At 41.0% G+C, this 19009-nt stretch overlaps 1 protein-coding gene across 3 annotated transcripts in view; it reads left to right on the forward strand.

Moving 5' to 3' along the window:
• The window catches only part of MRAP2 (melanocortin 2 receptor accessory protein 2), a 55141-nt gene extending 49742 nt beyond the window's left edge, over positions 1–5399 (forward strand). For all 3 annotated transcript variants that reach the window (XM_040474079.1, XM_040474078.1, XM_040474080.1), the window contains one exon: positions 3871–5399. In XM_040474079.1, coding sequence (XP_040330013.1) covers positions 3871–4264 — 394 coding nt within the window. In that variant the 3' untranslated portion in view covers positions 4265–5399. The remainder of the gene's footprint in view (positions 1–3870) is intronic.
• Positions 5400–19009: the final 13610 nt, after the last annotated feature.

Raw genomic sequence — 19009 nt, forward strand, 5'->3', positions numbered from 1 at the left:
CGCTCGGAGCCTGGAGCCTGCTTTGGGTTCTGTGTCTCCCTCTCTCTCTGCCCCTAACCCACTTGTGCTCTGTCTCTGTCTCTCTCAAAAATAAGTAAACATTTAAAAAAAAAAGTGTTCATAGCTCTACTCACAACAGTGCCAAGCTGTCAACAAGCCAGATGTCTTTTTTTTCATTTTTAGAGAGACAGGGTGAGTGGGGGGAGGGGCAGGGAGAGAGGGAGAGAAAGTATCCGAAGAAGCTCCCGAGTCATCAGCCCAGAGCCCAATGCGGGGCTCAAACCCATGAACCATGAGATCATGACCTGAGCCGAAACCAGAAGTCAGAGGCTTACCTGACTGAGCCACCCAGGTGTCCCAAGCCAGATATCTTTTAACAGGAGAATGAATAAACAAATTGTAACAAACTTATATGATGAAATATCACTAAGCAAGAAGGACAAACTGTTGTTATATGTAACAACATGGATGATTCTCAAAAAACATTATGCTAAGCAAAAGAATCCGGCACAGAAGGTTATATATTATATGAATTTGTATGAATTTTAAAAACAGGCTAAACTAATCTGTGGTGATAAAAATCCACACACTTTACCTACAGGAGGTGGAAATTGACTAGAAATTCAAGAATAAGCAAAGCTTATCATTAGACAGATCAAGGCAGTGCTATCTAAAGTGGGTAGAAATTGAATGGAAGGAAACTTTCTAGGAGAAAGGAAACATTGTCTATCTTGGTCACTGAGAGTTATATGGATGTTTATGTGGGATTTTGCTTTTATGATCTATGAGTTCCAATATGTAAATTTTACCCTATAATGGAATAAATGGAATTGAAGCAATCTGTGTCTGTGATTACATTTTTTCACATATAGGTTCTTTAGTTTACCAGTCAAAGAAAGAAAAGAAGAATAAAGGGATGATCTATTGAGTATTTAACATTTACCAAATTCTACGAGTACAAAGGTGAACTTTTGCCTTGTTCTCAGGGAGGGAGAATCAGACAAATTGCACTGTTATCACACCAAGAGATCATCAGGAGAAAGGTCAGAAGAGCCGGGTGGGGCAGAGAAGGCACCTCCAGGGCCTGACTGTCCACCTCCTGGCTCTGCCGTGCAGGAAGACAAAACTCTTTTGGTCTCCTCTTGGCTCAGCAAGGATGATTTTTTTTAAATTATTAATTTATTTTTTTAATTTACATCCAAGTTAGTATATAGGGCCACAATGATTTCAGGAGTAGATTCCTTAATGCCCCTTACCCATTTAGCTCACCCCCCTCCCACAATCCCTCCAGCAACCCTCTGTTTGTTCTGCATATTTAAGAGTCTCTTCTGTTTTGTCCCCCTCCCTGTTTTTTCTTCTTGCTTCCCTTCCCTTGTGTTCATCTGTTTTGTCTCTTAAAGTCCTCATATGAGTGAAGTCATATGAGTTCTCTGACTAATTTCTCAGCAAGGATGATTAATGGAGCCACTTCTTAATCCTGAGAAAATGTAGCCTGGGTTATGGAAGAGCTGCTGCCCACAGCTGGGTTTCTGGGTCTGCTTTCATACTTGGTAGATGCTCCAGGCAGGCAGAGAAGCCTCAGCTGCTTCTTAGCCCTGGATTTGGAAAGTGACATAAGCCCCAGCATCTTAGTCATGCCGTTTCCAAATGTGTTAAGCCCTTCTTTCCTAGGTGACATTTTATCTTATTTGGTCACAGGTTGCCGGCACACTCATTCCTACTCTCAAACATCTTTTAAACTTGGGTGAAGTGACAATTAGGGGAAGAAAACCACTTACTGAAAGATAAGAAGACCTCTTAAATGTGCATTAAAGCAGAAGTTGTCAGTCCCTCTAAAGTGATTTTTCTCTGAATTCTGAATACGTGACTTGGTGAACATTGTACTCTTGTATAAATCATTGAGCTTCACATCACATTCGCTCAGTAGGCTATGATATTTGTTCACCTGATTTTTTTTTTTTTTAATTAAAAAGGATCGGGGTGCCTGGGTGGCTCATTCAGTTAAGCGTCTGACTTTGGCTCAGGTCATGATCTCCCGGTCTGTGAGTTCGCCCCGCGTCAGGGTTTGTGCTGACAGCTCAGAACCTGGAGACTGTTTCAGATTCTGTGTCTCCCCCTCTCTCTGACCCTCCCCCATTCATGCTCTGTCTCAAAAATAAATAAATGTTAAAAAAAATAAAAAAAAAAAAAAAAAGGAAAACTCAGGCTTCTGAGAAGAATGCCTTGTCTGATGTCACCCAGGTAATCAGGTTGGAGAGCTGGTATAAAGTCCCTCAGCTGCTGGATTGCAAAGCTTATAGGATAACTGACCTCCAAAATCCAGAGGTCTATATGGAAGTAATATATGGAGTCCATACAGTCAGATTTTCCAGACTGTAAATTGCATCCAGGGACCGACCCCTGGGTGGCTCCGTTGGTTAAACATCTGACTCTTGGTTTCAGCTCAGGTCATGATCTCACAGTTTGTGAATTTGAGCCCTGCATTGGGCTCTGTGCTGACAGTGTGGAGTCTGCTTGGGATTCTCTCTCTCTTCCTCTCTCGCTGCCCCTCCCCCACTTGCTCATGTTCTCTCTCTCAAAATAAATAAAAATAAACTTAAAAAAATCGCATCCATGCCCTCTGCCCCATGAGAGCTTGGTCATAAGAACTTTATCCTGAGTGATAGGGTGGGAAGGAAGAGATTTAGAACTAAAATCATGGAGATCACATGCTTGTTAAACAGACTTCTAGAATCTAATTTTTGTAAGCTTCTATTCTGGATATGAAAATGTGTTCAGTCATGATTCTTACCCTTAAAGAATCACTTACCTGTGTGTGAGCAACCTTTGTAGAAACCTGGAAAGGATGGTGATTAAAATAGATGGGTGTCAGGTTATTCAAAGCTCTAATGGGGTTAATCAACACTTATTTTATTCATTCATTCACTGACTTATTACCATTGAGTTGCTAATTGGTTCCACATTAAATAAAACAAGGAATTAGGAAAGTGGGTTTTATTCTTACTGCCATTACTAACTGGTTTTGTGACTCAGGGGGGCAATCTGATGGCTCTTTACCTTAGCTCATGTATTTGTGAAATGGGTATCATGATTCCTACCCTAAGTGACTGCACTGGTCAGTTTTGAGAATCAAGTGAGATACATGGACATGAAAGCACTTTGACAAATATGAAACTTACCCTGTAAGATAGCACTGCTGTTCAGGCTGATCTGATGTAGGTCAAGGGTCCTAAACTTGACCATCAGTGGTGATCCCTGGCGATTCTATGAAAACACAGCCCCTACCTCTGGAGATTCTGAAGGTCTTGACCCAGGATTCTGCATTTTTTTTAAATTACATTTCTTTATTTTTGAGAGGCATAGAGAGACAGAGCATGAGCATGAGTGGGAGAGGGGCAGAGAGAGAGGGAGACACAGAATCTGAAGCAGGCTCCAGGCTCCGAGCTGTCAGCACAGAGCCCGATGCAGGGCTCCAACTCATGAACTGTGAGATCATGACCTGAGTCAAAGTTGGACGCTCAGCCGACTGAGCCACCCAAGTGCCTGCCCTGCAGGATTCTGCATTTTGAGAAGCACTTCAACTAATTCTGATGCAGGTGATCTAAGAGTCCCAGAGAAGCATGGCTGTTTGATCCAGAATATTGGAGGATTCCTCAGCAAGGTGTCTTTTCGGGATGGTCCCGTTGTCTTGGGTTTATTTACATGTTCAGAAGTGATATCTCTCCATTGTGGTATTTGTCTGTCCTGTACAGAGGCACGTGCTCGAGGCTCAGTGCAAACATGCTGGTCTGCCCAACATGCCAAACCCACAATTTCTGTAGGTGAACAAGCTGGTATGTAAGCACTCTTTTATTTTCCTTCTCTCTACAGCAATGCAGAGTCTTCAGAGAAGAGATTCAGAATGAATAGCTTTGTGTCAGACTTCGGAAGACCGCTGGAGCCAGATAAGGTGTTTTCTCGACAGGGCAATGAGGAATCCAGGTCTCTCTTTCACTGCTACATCAACGAAGTGGAACACTTGGATAGGGCTAAAGCTTGTCACCAGACCACAGCCCTTGACAGCTGTGTTCACCTGCAGGAAGCCATTAGAAGCAACGGGCGGCCAGAGGAGGAGTTGAACAGGCTCATGAAGTTTGACATCCCCAACTTCGTGAACACAGACCAGAACTCCTCCTTTGGGGAGGATGATCTTCTGATTTCAGAACCACCTATTGTTCTAGAAAATAAGCCAGTTTCCCAGACGTCACACAAAGACCTGGATTGAGAAACGTACTCTGTAAAGTGTCTTCCTGGAGATGTTGGATCCGTCTTTGTAAAGCAAGAAATCTCCACTGACCAAAGTTGTTTGTGTGTGTTGGGGGGAGACATGGGAGACAGAGATAGAAAGAAAGACACAGAGAAGAGAGCCCCCTCAGAAAAGAGCTGAAGAAGCTGAGTTTCTGTGCCTTTAAACACAGTTCAGGCTTTTTTGAGAATAAAGTATTTGCATGGTCTCATCTTCCTTGTTGTTGAAAAGTTTGGCTGCACAGAGGGTCAGTGTTCTTGAATGGGGGTTAGCTTGCTGCATTCCAGTCTGGCCCGGCCACCACCATGCTCTATTTTTAGCAAGTTGCTTTACCTCTCTGGGCTGCCACATTGTTCATTGTAACATGAGGAGTTTGAAGTAGATGACTCATCCCAGCTCTAATATTTTGTGAATTTGTGACTTTGCATCCAGAAGAAGCTGGAATGTACATAACGCAGTATAAACCAGGGCACTGCCTCCTAGCTCTGAGATGTCGGTACCTTCCACTCAGCCCTTAACTGAGCCCAGCTTTTGTCAGAGGTCCAAGCATCTATGAGGAGGTCAGAAGACACATCTCTCAGTCACCATGGCCAACATTTCTTTGATTGTACTGAAACTGCTCTTCTGAGAACCTCCAGCCACCCATGCTAAAAGCTAGGGCCAGCCCTGCCCCTCTTCTCCCAGAATCAGTACCAATTCATGGTATATCGCATGGCACTCTTGTTCCCAGAAATGTAGAGAAGGTTGTCAGCTCAGTGAGAGGAGGTACCTTTTGTATCTCTGTGTTGGTGTGCGTCCGTCACAAGAAGAGTACTTGCCATGCTATTTACTTGGCAGATGTGTAGGTGATGGTCATGTGACTAGTGTATGGACTTTGAGCTGAGATGGTGAATGGGTTGTAAATCCCCACCAACAGATATACAGGGTGGCCTGGTGCAACACAGAGTTAATTTCATGAAAGAATCCAGTCTGCACACTGGTATTGGAAACAACTTGGTTTTGCGCACACAGTTGCTTGCATGGCCAACTGCTAATCTCTGGGTGGCATTCTCATCATGAGTTTGTTTACCACCTGTCTTGCTAAAGCTAAAAAATAAATGCATTTGCACAGGAATTTTCTCTGGTTCTTTGTTCTCACACATCCAAATTTTTCATTTCCTTTAAGAATTATTCCATGTTTATAATGCTTCCTAATTTCTGTCATCTCTAGGAGCCCAGTTGGTCTGAGTCATGCACCAGATTTCATTTGGGAGTTATCCCACCAGAAGAAATCCCTTTTCTATAATATCTTTTGAGGAAAATATTATTCTTTAAGACTCTAACATTAAACAGTAGAACAAAGCATGGAACATTTCTTGTAATTAGCACATTTTTGCAAATAGATACTTGCTATTTTCATTAAAGAATGCTGGTTTTATTAACTTTTACTAATATGAATATTACTATTCATCACTTAAACAACCAAATATAAACCATAGGCTATTTCTTAAGATTCAAAGCTATTTAAGTGGTATCTTATTTAGAAATAGATTCATTAGAAGAGTGTTACTAGAAGTTGGAAAAATACCTATGACCATACCATCATTCTTATTAACTAAATGTCAAAAACTGTGAAGGGTATAAGATTTTACACCTCCTGCAAGCTATCAACGTAAGCCAGGTCCAGTTTTGTGGATGCTGGCAGAAGACATGAGACTCCTGGCTCAGAGACAAAGAACTTCTTACAGCACAGCAGGCAACATGTTCTCCATGGTCATGTTGGATCCTAAATTCATTTCCTGTTGCTACTGTAGCAAAGTACCACAAATTTAGCTTAAAGCAACACACGTTTATTCTCTTATAGTTCTAGAGCACAGAAGTCCAAAATCAGTGTCAGTGGGCTAAAATCAAGGTGTCATCAGAGCCGTATTCCATCTGAAAGCTCTAGAGAAAAATCCACTTCCTTGCCTTTTCCGGCTTTCAGAGGCTACTCACACTCTTTGGCTTAGGACTTTGTATCACTCCATCCTCTGCTCCTACTTTATACCTCTGTCTCTGACCATCCTGCCTCTCTCCTATAAGGACCCATTAGGACCCTTATAATCCAATTGCATTAGATTACCCGTGATAATCTCCCAATTTGAGATTCTTAATTGCATATGCAAAATTCCTTTTGTCATGTAAGGTAACATACTCACAAATTCAAGGATTATGACTTGGACATGTTTTGGGAGGGTGTTAGCCTACAGTCTTCCCTTTGGCCCCAAAGATTCATGAGCACCTCACATGTAAAATATATTCACCTCAACCCAACATCCTCCAAAGTCTCAATTATAAAGCATCAACTCAAAGTCCAATTTATAGTCTAAATCTTATTAGCTCAAAAGTCCCAATTTCATCATCATAATTATCTAACTCAGGTATGGGTGAGACCCTGGGTACGATCCATCTTGGGAAAAATTCTCCATCTGTGGCTTGTGAAACTAGAGAACAAGTAATTTGTTCCCAAAATACAATGGTGGGACAAGCACATCAGACCAGTTATAGACATCTGTTCCAAAAGGGAGAAACTGGAAGGAAAAAAGGACTCACCAGTCCTAAGCAGTTTTGAAATTCATTTGGGCTAACTCCATTCAGTTGTCCTGGAAATAATCCTCTGTGGCTCATGGCTTTGCCCTCTGGGCCTGCAGCTCTGCCCTTTCAATCATCCTTTCTTTTTCTTAAATGTATTTGTAATGGAGTAGTTTATCAACCTGTTTACTGCATGTAGAACTCGGGGGGGGGGGGGGGGTCTCACAGCCTACTTTCATCTTGTCCTCTCTCTGTCCCTTAAAGCCCAATTTGGCAGTGTTTCTCCAGGTGTCACATTCTCAAGAACATTGTGAGACTTCTCACTGTGTCACATGTATTCATTCCATTAGACAAGAGGCACAAATTGCACCACAGAATCATTCCCTCTTGAGGCTGGGGCATGACCTTTTCTAACTCCAAGCTGGTCAGGGGAAGGTGGCTTTTGCTTGGATCAATGACAATTCTCCAGAGAATGGAGAACTAGTGGACCAACACTGCCCCCGAAGCTGGGAATGACAAACCGGCTAGTAAAGGAATCTGGGTGGGACATCGCCAGCACCCTTATAAACAGTAACAGATGACATTTATTGGGTACCAAGCAGCCTCTGTGCTAACTTAATTTTTGTAACCCCACTATGAGAACTCTCAATACAGAGGCTTAAATTCCTTTTAAATATAAGTTAAGTCCAATTACCTCTCTCCTCAAAACTCTGCAATGGGGGCACGTGGGTGGCTCAGTCAGTTAAGTGTCTGACTCTTGATTTCGGCTCAGGTCTTGATCCCGGGGTCGTGGGACTGAGCCCTGTGTTGGGCTCCATGCTGAGCATGGAGCCTGCTTGGGATTCTCTCTCTCTTCCTCTCTCTCTGCGCCTTCCCTGCTTGTGCTTGCTCTCCCTCTCTCTCAAAATAAATAAACATTCAAAACTCTGCAATGGCTTCCAGTGTCACTCAGCAAAGAAGCTAGAGTCCTTATACTGACCTCAAGGCTTTCCTCCCTCCGTCCCCCAGCTGATCTCATCTGTTCTCCCGCCGGCTCACCCTGCTCACCCTGCTCCAGCCCACTGACCTTCCTGCTATCCCTTGAAAACATCAGACATTTGTCTAAGGGCTGTTGCTGTGGCCAGTCTGTCTGGTATGTGTTTCCTCTAGATGTCCACTTGGCCCACTCTCTCACCTCTTTTAGCTTTTTCCTCAAATGCCCCCTGTTATGGGTCAAATTGTGCCCCCTCCCAACCTGCCAAAATCACATGTTAAAGTCCTATCCCCTAAAGGCCGAGAATGTGACCTTATCTGGAAACAGGGTTGGAGCAGAGGTCACGAGGGTGGGCCCTCATCCAATATGACTTATGTCCTTATAAAAAGGGAATATTTGGACATGGAGACACGCATAGGATGAAGTCCACGTGAAGAAAAGTCTGGAGAAGATAAGCCAAGGAGAGATGCCTGGAGCAGACTTCCCCTCAACAGCCTTAAGAAGGAAGCAGTCCTGCTGACTGACACGTTGATCTCAGACTTTCAGCCTCAGAATTGAGAGGCAGCAAATCTCTGGCGTTGACATCACCTCGTTGTAGTTAGTGCTTTGTTGGATCCCGAGTAGCAACAGCCCCCTCCTCAATGTTCTTAGTGAGGCTTATGCTGGCCATTCTTTCAAACCGGGCACTGCCTTCCCCTTATTCCTGGCCAGAACCCTATCTCCCTGATCATACTCTGTCTTTCTTTCTCTACTGCACTTATCACCTACCATACTGTACAATTTGTATGATTACGATGTCTGCGGTTTCCTTCGTGTCCCTCTTACTAGAATGTAAGCTCTGCCAGGGCCAGACAGGTGCCTGAAACACAGGAGGCAGCCGGTAAAAACTGGCTGGAGGGAGGGATGGACTGTTTCATATATGTATTTATATTTATTTTACAGGCGGGAGAACTAAGGCTCTGGGAGACTCGGTCTGTTGCTCAGGTGCAGAGTTGCCTGGTGGCACATCAAACTGGGTTCCAAGAAACGGAGAACCTGGTGAAGGCTTCAATGGGTCCCTTGCTGTTGATTAGTATTTACTTGATTTTTTTTTTCTGTCTACAACTTTTGACCTCTTTATGTATTCTTTGTAACTTTCCATCTGTTTTAAATTTTAATTGTGCTTTGTTTCAGGCAAACAACCTGTAAATCTTTTAACTTGCAGGTTTGTTCCCTGTCGTGATTACTGATGATGTTTGCTTTTTAGCCTCTTATTTTGTGATTTCTATTTACTTCGCTCTGCTTTTCTCCTTTTTTCTTTACACCATGCAGCCGTGCTCAAGAGTATGTGGTCTGGAAATAGTCTGTTTGAGATGGGTTTCATTACTGGCTAACTGTGCCATCTTCGCCAGGGTGCCTAGATACTGTTTCCTCATAAACAAGAAGGGATAACATCCACCTAAAAGTTAGTGAGCAGTAAGTGATAAATCATATAAAGCACTTAAAATAGTGTTTGGCCTATTCTACATGCTCCATTTTGGCTCATTTGTTTTTATTCTCTCTCTCTTTTTAAAATTTAATTCTAGTGTAGTTTTTATTTTCTTTTTAAACTATTTATTTTTTTTTTTTTAATTTTTAACATTTATTTATCTTTGAGACAGAGAGAAACAGAGCATGAACAGGGGAGGGGCAGAGACAGAGGGAGACACAGAATCTGAAACAGGCTCCAGGCTCTGAGCTATCAGCACAGAGCCCGACGTGGGGCTCGAACCCACGGACCGTGAGATCATGACCTGAGCCGAAGTCGAACGCTTAACCGACCAAGCCACCCAGGCACCCCTAAACTATTTATTTTTTTAAACAACTGTTTGAGAGATTATTCTTGAATTTTAATAAACATACTGGATACTGAAAGTTCAAGTCTGTTGTTTAACTTGTTGAATTTGATGTACCAATTGTTGTATATATTTTGTTTCCATAAGTTCTGTTGGGCTCTTAAAACAACCCACCTGTTCTTTTCTCATGAGGTCCTAATATTTTCCATTAAATTTTCTATGATTTATATTTTTAAAGGAGGATTTAGCCATAGTCATGTTATGCTCTCTTTTATTGTTTCATAGTTTAAGAAACTTGTTAATGTTTATTTGAGAGAGAGAGAGAGAGAGAGAGAGCGCGCGAGTGGGGAGGGCGGTGGTAGAAAGAGAGCAAGAGACACAGAATCTGAAGCAGGCTCCAAGCTCCAGGCTCTGAGCAGCACAGAGCCTGCAAACCCACCAACTTTGAGATCATGACCTGAGTCGAAGCGGGTCGCTTAACTCACTGAGACCCCGATTGTTTATAATTTTAGGCTCTGGAATACTAATCATTTTGGGAGGTTTTGGGTTTGCTACTTCTTATAGTCTATTGTTTCCAACTGGTGTGTGTATGTGTGTGTGTGTGTGTGTGTGTGTGTGTGTGTGTCTGTGTGTAGTTGCATGAGCTTCTTTACAGTATTTTTTTCTATGATTGTCTCACGCATCCTGGTTTTATAAAAATTTCTCTAAGTGGGGTGCCTGCGTGGCTTAGTTGGTTAAGTTTCTGACTTCAGCTCAGGTCATGATCTCTCTGTTCATGGGTTCAAGCCCCGTGTTGGGCTCTGTGCTGACAGCTCAGAGACTGAAGCCTGCTTTGGATTCTATGTGCGTCTCTCTCTCTCTTTCTCTTTAACCCTCCCTGCTCTCTCTCAAAAATAAATAAACATTAAACTTTTTTTAATTATTTAAAAAAAATAAAAAATAAAAATTTCCCTGAGTGATCAATCTGGAATTATGTTATTTTTAAACTTTTGCCTGGGGCTTCCTGTCTCATAAATAGGAGTATAAATTTGGATCCCACCTCCACATGAAGCATGAGTTTGGAGTTTAGATGTTTTTTAAGGGAGGTTTTGTTTTTCTTAGGAACCCTGGTACAACCAATGTCCTCATCCTTACCTATGTCAGTGTATGGAGTTCTTTGCCTCCCTTTCACTGAAGGGTCTCAGGAAAGCAAGACAGTTTCTATGCCTGGTATGAACCCTTTTTTTTCTGAGTGGGTATTTTAACCCACTTGAGGATGCAGATTAAAACCCTGTCCCCGGGGTGCTGTGGCATCAGCTCACAAGCTTACCATTCTGGCTTTAAAAGTTTCCTGTTTACTTTTGTCATCTGAGAATTCTTTTCTTCATGGTTAGCTCTATATTATTTTTGTTGTTTTATTTTACCCAGTATTACTGAACGTTTTCCTTTGTAAAGGGATCCAAATTAACTCAGTTTCCCGTATTTCAAGAACTAAAAGCTTCCGTTCTGGAATATCAGTTTGATTTTTTTTTTTTAATGTTAATTTTTGAGAGACAGCCAGCAAGCAGGGGAGGGGCAGAGAGAGAGAGAGGGAGACACAGAATCCAAAGCAGGCTTCAGGCTTGGAGAATCGTGAGATCATGACCTGAACCGAAGTTGGTTGCTTAACTGAGCCACCCAGGCGCCCCTCAGTTTGATTCTTTTAAAAAATACATTTCAGTATATTTCGTAGGTGCAAATCTTTATCCTTTTATCTGTTTTGTCCACCATTTCCTCTAGTTTATCGAACACATTGAAAGTGATTATTTTAAAAGTCTTCATTTGCTAACCCTGATACCTGGACCACTTGTGTTTGCACTTGCTAATGTTTCCTATTCTTGTATTATTAAAACATATAGCCTGGACACTTTGCATGTCTGGAAATTGTTTACTTATTTGGCAGACATTGTGAATGAAATCGATTGATGCTACAAATGATGTTGTCTTCCATGAGAGAAGCTTCCCTACTTCCTGTTAGGCAGGTAGAGTTTGGGGTGATCATCTTGCTCCAGTCAGCCATTGAGGTAGGTCAGTACTCAATTGCTTTTTCAAAAACAACTTTGAGGTATACTTGACAGAATGATTTTTATGTATTTAAAGTGTACTTTTTAATACACTTTGACACCCAAGAAACCATCACCACAACCAAGATAATAAATATGTTTATCACCCACAGAAGTTTTCTCATACCCACTTGTAATCCCTCCCTCCCCACCTCTTCCCCAGGAAACAATTGATCTGCTGTCTGTCACTATACATTGGTTTGTATTTTCAAGATATTTATATGAATGCAATCATGTGGTATCTACTCTTGTTTTGTCTGGCTTCTTACATAATTATTTTGAGATCACCCATGTTGTATTTTTTTTTTATCCATTTACTTGTTGATAGATGTTTGGGTTATTTTGGCTATTATAGATAAAACTTCTATGAATATTTGCTTACAAATCTTTATATTGGCATGTGTTTTTATTTTCTTAAGCACCTAGAAGAGGAACATCTGGGTCATATGGCAGATAGATGTTTCTTTTTAAGAAACTGCTGGATATTTTCTAAAATGGTTATATAGTTTTAAATTCCTCACAGTGTATAAATTCTGGTTGTTTTGCTTTCTTACCAACACTTTGTAAGATCAATATCTTAAAAATTTAGCCATTCTAATATATGTGTTTAGTCCTATCTCATTATGGTTTTCAATTGCATTTCACTAATAATCAATGCTATTCAGCATCTCTTCATAAGCTTATTTTGCATCTGGATATCTTTGGTAAAGTGTCTTTTCATGTCTTTGGCTCATTGTCTTATTTGGGGTGTTTGTTTTATTACTGACTTTTGAGAGTTCTTTATTTTAGGTGTAAATCTTTGATCAGATATATGATCTGCAAATAGTTTCTGTCAGCCTATAGCTTGTCTTTTTGTCTGCTTAATAGTGTCTTCAAAGAGCAGAAGTTGCTTATTATGGTGAAGTTGAATTTATCAATTCTTTTTAAAATAGGTCATATTTTTGGTGTCATGTCAAAGAAATCTTCACCAAACTCAAGGTCATAAATGTTTAATCTCTTTTTCTTTAAGTTTTATAGTTTTAGGTTTTATATTAAAGTCTATGATCCATTTTGAGTTAATCTTTACATATATTGTGATGTATGATCAAAGTTTATTTTTTGCATTAGGAATCTGATTGTTTCAGCACTATTTGTTGAAAAGAATCTTTCGTACTGAGTTGCCTTTGCACCTTTACTGAAAATCAGTTTTCCAGTATGTGTGTACATGTGTTGGCTTATTTCTGGATATTCTATTCTGTTGCATTGTCCTATTTGCCTATATTATGCCAAATCATACTTCTTGACTGCTGTAGCTTCATAGTTAGTGTTATAATCAGATAGTGTAAGTCCCCGACTTTGTTCTTCTTGTTTGAAATTGTTTGGACTATCTGGGGTCCTTTGTGTTTCTGTCTGAATTTTGGAATCAGTTTTTGGAATTTCCTTATATCCTGTTCTGCCCAAATTCCACCCATTTCTTAAGATCCATCCCCAAAGCCACATTTTTCCAAAAGAAGCTTTCCAGGTCCCAGGTGAAAGGGATTTCTTCTTTTTCTCCTGTGCTCCATTCACACTCCATATGACACTTAACTGCATTTATTCATACTTGGCTCTGTGTACTTTTCTGATCTTCTTGCCATCTAGTAAACTTCACTGGATCAGGAATCTTGATTTGTTCCCTCTGCTGAAAAAAGAGCTTTAGCCTTTGCAGGTGTGAGCCCTGCATTAAGAGAGATCTGCAAAGATATCTAGCTCATCTCCTGCATATTGTCAAGGAGTCCAACAGATTTAGAATGTTTAGAACCTCCATGTTCTGTCAGGCCTGATTACTTGTTGCTATTACTGCACTTTCAAAGAATAATAGGATAATCATTGTCCAAATATCAAAACATATTCTAATTGACTTGTGTTGATAATTATGCAGCTGTGTCAATCTATTGTTCACAGAGTCCCTCTTCATTAAACTTTTGGGAGAATGTCATATCTTTAAAGATAGCAATGATATCTTTGTCTACTAGGGCAGGGATACCTCGACTCAGACCTACTAAATTTCCACTGGTCCCCTTCAGCTGTATTCTAGTCCTCAACTGGGGGGAACTTGTAGTAATGCCCCTACCTTCTAAAAGCCTATTATTCTCAGGAAGATTTTTTTCTAGGAGTATAGTCATGTCCTTCTTATGGGAGAGATTTAGCTCAGTGATCTGGCAGTATGGGGATATATTTAGTCTGATTTTACAGAGTCTAAACTGTTCCATACTTATTAGGAACAAACACAACAAGGAAATTGTTTTAGTTTCTAACACATTAGCAGCATAATTATATGAGTAGGGAAATCAGCTATCTCATCATATTCAGGCATCATGTCGATGTGATACTCACCTTGAATAATGGTTTCTCCTGTGAGGAATTTGAGGTTCAAATTCACACTTATGAATGGCTTTTTGGTTTTCTCCCTTAGTCTTTCCATATTCATTACATCTGGTGAGATTATATAAATCCTGTTCATTTGCAAGAGAGCACTAATGTTGCTTAAAGCATCATGTTTCAAAGGCAATTTGTTAGAAGATATAAATCTCCTTGTTTTTTTCTAAAAATCTGTTAGTGGTTAAAGAAAATTTGCCTTAAAACCTTATATATATAGTGACATAAAATGTTTAAAAAATGATTGACTATTAGGTTCCATAAACACTATAGCAGTTATTTACTTCTAAGCCTATTTCTGTGGCAGCTCTGCAGCGATTCCTTTTTTATTAGAGTCCTTAAGAGGCCTGTGCCATTGCTGCCATTATCATCGTGGAACTGATTCCTCTAGAAGATCCTAGGAAAATAAAGAGATGAACAGGGATGAGTGTATGTGTATGTATACAAGGAGAGCTATAACCAGGCAGTAGATGTAGAATATATGTTCCATTTAGAGAAGAATATGATCGTGAAAATCTGGTGTGGTGAACAAAGGACGTGGTAGGGGGGAGATAGTCAAATGGAAAGGAGGAGGACATAAACAAAGGTGTTAGTATAGACGGCGTGGCTAGAAGATTAGAAGATTGGTTTGAATGAGAGGAGTGTGGTAGGCAGAATAATGCTCTTTGCTGACCTTCCCCAAGGTAGCCACCTGTGAAAAGGTACTCACATGGCAAAAGGGACTTTGCAGGTGTTGTTAAGGATCCTGCAGTGGGGAGATGGGAAGAGCCTCTGGATTGTCCAGGTAGAACCAATCTAATCATTTGGGTCCTTAAAAGAGGAGAACCTCTCCCAGCTGGGCCTTCGGTCAGAGGTATGGAAGAATGCTCAGATGCAAGATTGCTATGAGGATGGAGGGAGGGGCAATGCCAACATATGTAGGTGGAAAAGAAGGAAAGGCAGGACGAAACAGAGAGACATTTTCTCCCAGGGTCTCCGGAAAGAATGCATACTGCTGATACTTTGATTTTATCCCAATGAGAACGGTGTTGGAACTCTGATCTACAGAATGGTAAGATGATAAATCTGTACTGTTTTAAGCCGTCAGGTTTGTGGTAATTTGTTAAAGCAGTAATAGAAAACTGGTATAGGGAGTATTTGTGTAATAGATTAGAGGTCTGGAATGGAGTGTGGAGAGGAAGGCTGGGTCACACCGAGTAGTGCCTTGAAGGATTAGGGTAAGGATTCTAACATTTACACCTAAAAAGCAACTGGGTCAAGTGGGAAGCCTGTATGCATCAAGCAGAGCTTTAGAAAGAACTGCCTGGCAATGTTGTTTTGCAGGCTATTTGGGGTGTGGAAAGCATAGGGGAAATTTCATCTCTACACTCAAAGGAGTAAAATGGTGACAGGGTTTCAGTGCTGGTGGATGTGGGGGTGGAAAGGGACAGGGAGATACAGGCATTATTTTGAAGAAATTGGCTACAGGTTTGATGACCACATGTCGAGGAGAGTTAGTTGATGTGGACTAAATATGTCCCCTCAAAATTTATACGTTGAAACCCAATCCCCAGTGTGATGGTGGGCCCTTTGTGAGGTAATTAGGATTAGATGAAGTTGTAAGGGCAGAGCCATCATGAATGAGAGTAGTGCTCTTATCAAAAGACCTGGAGAACTTGCTTCTCTATTTTCCACCCTGTGAGGATACAACAAGCAGACAGACCTCTTCAATCCAGGAAGCAAACTGTCATCGCACACCGCACACCTTGATCTTGGATTTCCCAGCCTCCAGAACTATGAGAAATGAATGTTTGTTGTTGAAGCCACCTAATCTATGGTAATTTGTTCTAGCGTCCCGAATTGACTGACAGTTGAGAATGCCTCAAGGTTTAGAGCTGTCTGGAGAGCGTTGAAACCCAGGGGAGTGGGCACCTGGTTTCAGGAAGAAACGTGAGGAGCTGGTTTCAAACAAGTTGACTTTTTGAGAACAGTGGGTAATTCTGGCAGGAACTGGGAACAGGGGCCAGCACTCAGAGAGGAAACTGCAGACCCAACGTCATCCTGTTGTAGAGTGCAGATATAGTCCCTGGGGACTGGAGGGAGGCGAGGGTTGTACTTGTAGATGAAGGCCGGGGGACAAAAAGCAATTCGTTTACTAAGCCCCTACAGTGTACGAGGGATTGAGTTGCTCTGAAGGCTCCGATCCCAAGCCAGGGGATGAGCACCTGCTGGTTCTTATTAGGGATCCTTACATGTGGCCATGATAATGAGCTTAACAGGTAAGACATGGGCATGCAAATCTGTGATTTACACTTACTGCCCAGAGCTGGTGAGGAAACCCTGTCCCTGGGCTTCATTCCACTCAGTCTTTTCTAATAAGCAGGCTCAGATTAACCCTTTTATGAATATTCTTTCCCTTATGACTTTACTTTTGCCTATCTTACAAATTCTTCTCCAAAATCCCTTCCAGACCTTTCTCCAAGAACTTAAACACAGATCATGTGCAGTCTGCTACCATCTGTCCCCTGCATCAGGATTTTCTCATTGTAATATCAGTACCCTGAGGGGGGGACTATTGGCAGGGGACCATTGGCAAGTGACCATTAAGAGTTCAAGTGCAAGGAAGGCTTAATGAGAATAGCTTGCTGGATCAGAGTCCTGCTGTTCTTGCCTCTTCACTTTTGTGCTCTAGAGATGCTTAACTGGTACAATTACTTTTGTTTTGTTTTGTTTTGTCTGCTTCTCCACAAAGTTGTCCATTTCGCTTGTTCCTGAATTTACGAATTCATTTTGTTCTGATGAAACTCCATGTTTCCTTTCCTCCTATAGATTTCCCCTATCTATAGAGTAGATACTGCCCTTCAAACTTATTTCTTAATAACAATCCTACAAAGTGAGTGTGGGTGGGAAGGAATGTTCCGTCCTATCTGTATGTTTGTTATTATTATTTTTAATATGAAATTTATTGTCAAATTGGTTTCCATACAACACCCAGTGCTCATCCCAAAAGGTGCCCTCCTCAATACCCATCACCCACCCCCCATCAACCCTCAGTTTGTTCTCAGTTTTTAAGAGTCTCTTATGCTTTGGCTCTCTCCCTCTCTAACCTCTTTTTTTTCTTTCCCTCCCCCATAGACTTCTGTTAAGTTTCTCAGGATCCACATAACAGTGAAAACATATGGTATCTGTCTTTCTCTGTATGACTTACTTCACTTAACACTGTCCAGTTCCATCCACATTGCTACAAAGGGCCATATTTCATTCTTTCTCATTGCCACGTAGTATTCCATTGTGTATATAAACCACAATTTCTTTATCCATTCGTCAGTGATGGACATTTAGGCTCTTTCCATAATTTAGCTATTGTTGAGAGTGCTGCTATAAACATTGGGGTACAAGTGCCCCTATGTATCAGCACTCCTGTATCCCTTGGGTAAATTCCTAGCAGTGCTATTGCTGGGTCATAGGGTAGGTCTATTTTTAACTTTTTGAGGAAACTCCACACTGTTTTCCAGAGCGGGTGCACCAGTTTGCATTCCCACCAACAGTGCAAGAGGGTTCCCGTTTCTCCACATCCTTTCCAGCATCTAAATCTCCTGATTTGTTCATTTTAGCCACTCTGACTGGCATGAGGGGATATCTGAGTGTGGTTTTGATTTGTATTTCCCTGATGAGGAGTGACATTGAGCATCTTTACATGTGCCTGTTGGCCATCTGGATGTCTTCTTTACAAAAGTGTCTATTTATGTTTTCTGCCCATTTCTTCACTGGATTATTTGTTTTTCGGGTGTGGAGTTTGGTGAACTCTTTATAGATTTTGGATACTCGCCCTTTGTCCGATGTGTCATTTGCAAATATCTTTTCCCATTCCATCGGTTAACTTTTAGTTTTGTGGATTGTTTCCTTTGCTGTGTAGAAGCTTTTTATCTTGATGAGGTCCCAATTGTTCATTTTTGCTTTTAATTCCCTTGCCCTTGGGGATGTGTGAAGTAAGAAATTGCTGTGGCTGAGGTCAGAGAGGTTTTTTCCTGCTTTCTCCTCTAGGGTTTTGATGGTTTCCTGTCTCACATTCAGGTCCTTTATCCATTTTGAGTTTGTTTTTGTGAATGGTGTAAGAAAGTGGTCTAGTTTCATTCTTCTGCATGTTGCTGTCCAGTTATCCCAGCACCATTTGTTAAAGAGACTGTCTTTTTTCCATTGGATATTCTGTCCTGCTTTGTCAAAGATTAGTTGGTCATACATTTGTGGTTCTAGTTCTGGGGTTTCTATTCTATTCTATTGGTCTATGTGTCTGTTTTTGTGCCAATACTATGCTGTCTTGATGATGACAGCTTTGTAGTAGAGGCTAAAGTCTGGTATTGTGATGCCTCCCGCTTTGGTCTTTTTCTTCAATATTACTTTGGCTATTCAGGGCGTTTTATGGCTCCATACAAATTTTAGGATTGCTTGTTCTAGCTTTGAGAAGAATGTTGGTGCAATTTTGATTGGGATTGCATTGAATGTGTAGATAGCTTTGGGTAGTAGTGACATTTTAACAATATTTATTCTTCCAATCCATGAGCATGGAATGTTTTTCCATTTCTTTATATCTTCTTAAATTTCCTTCATAAGCTTTCTATAGTTTTCAGCATACAGATCTTTTACATCTTTGGTTAGGTTTATTCCTAGGTATTTTATGATTCTTGGTGCAATTGTGAATGGGATCAGTTTCTTTATTTGTCTTTCTGTTGCTTCATTATTAGTGTATAAGAATGCAACTGATTTCTGTACATTGATTTTGTATCCTGCGACTTTGCTGCATTCATGTATCAGTTCTAGCAGACTTTTGGTGGAGTCTATTGGATTTTCCATGTATAATGTCATGTCATCTGCAAAAAAGTGAAAGCTTGACTTCATCTTTGACAATTTTGATGCCTTTGATTTCCTTTTG

The sequence above is a fragment of the Herpailurus yagouaroundi genome, unplaced genomic scaffold (genome assembly GCF_014898765.1).
Source record: "Herpailurus yagouaroundi ecotype Mexico unplaced genomic scaffold, PumYag 139, whole genome shotgun sequence".
NCBI lineage: Eukaryota > Metazoa > Chordata > Mammalia > Carnivora > Felidae > Herpailurus > Herpailurus yagouaroundi.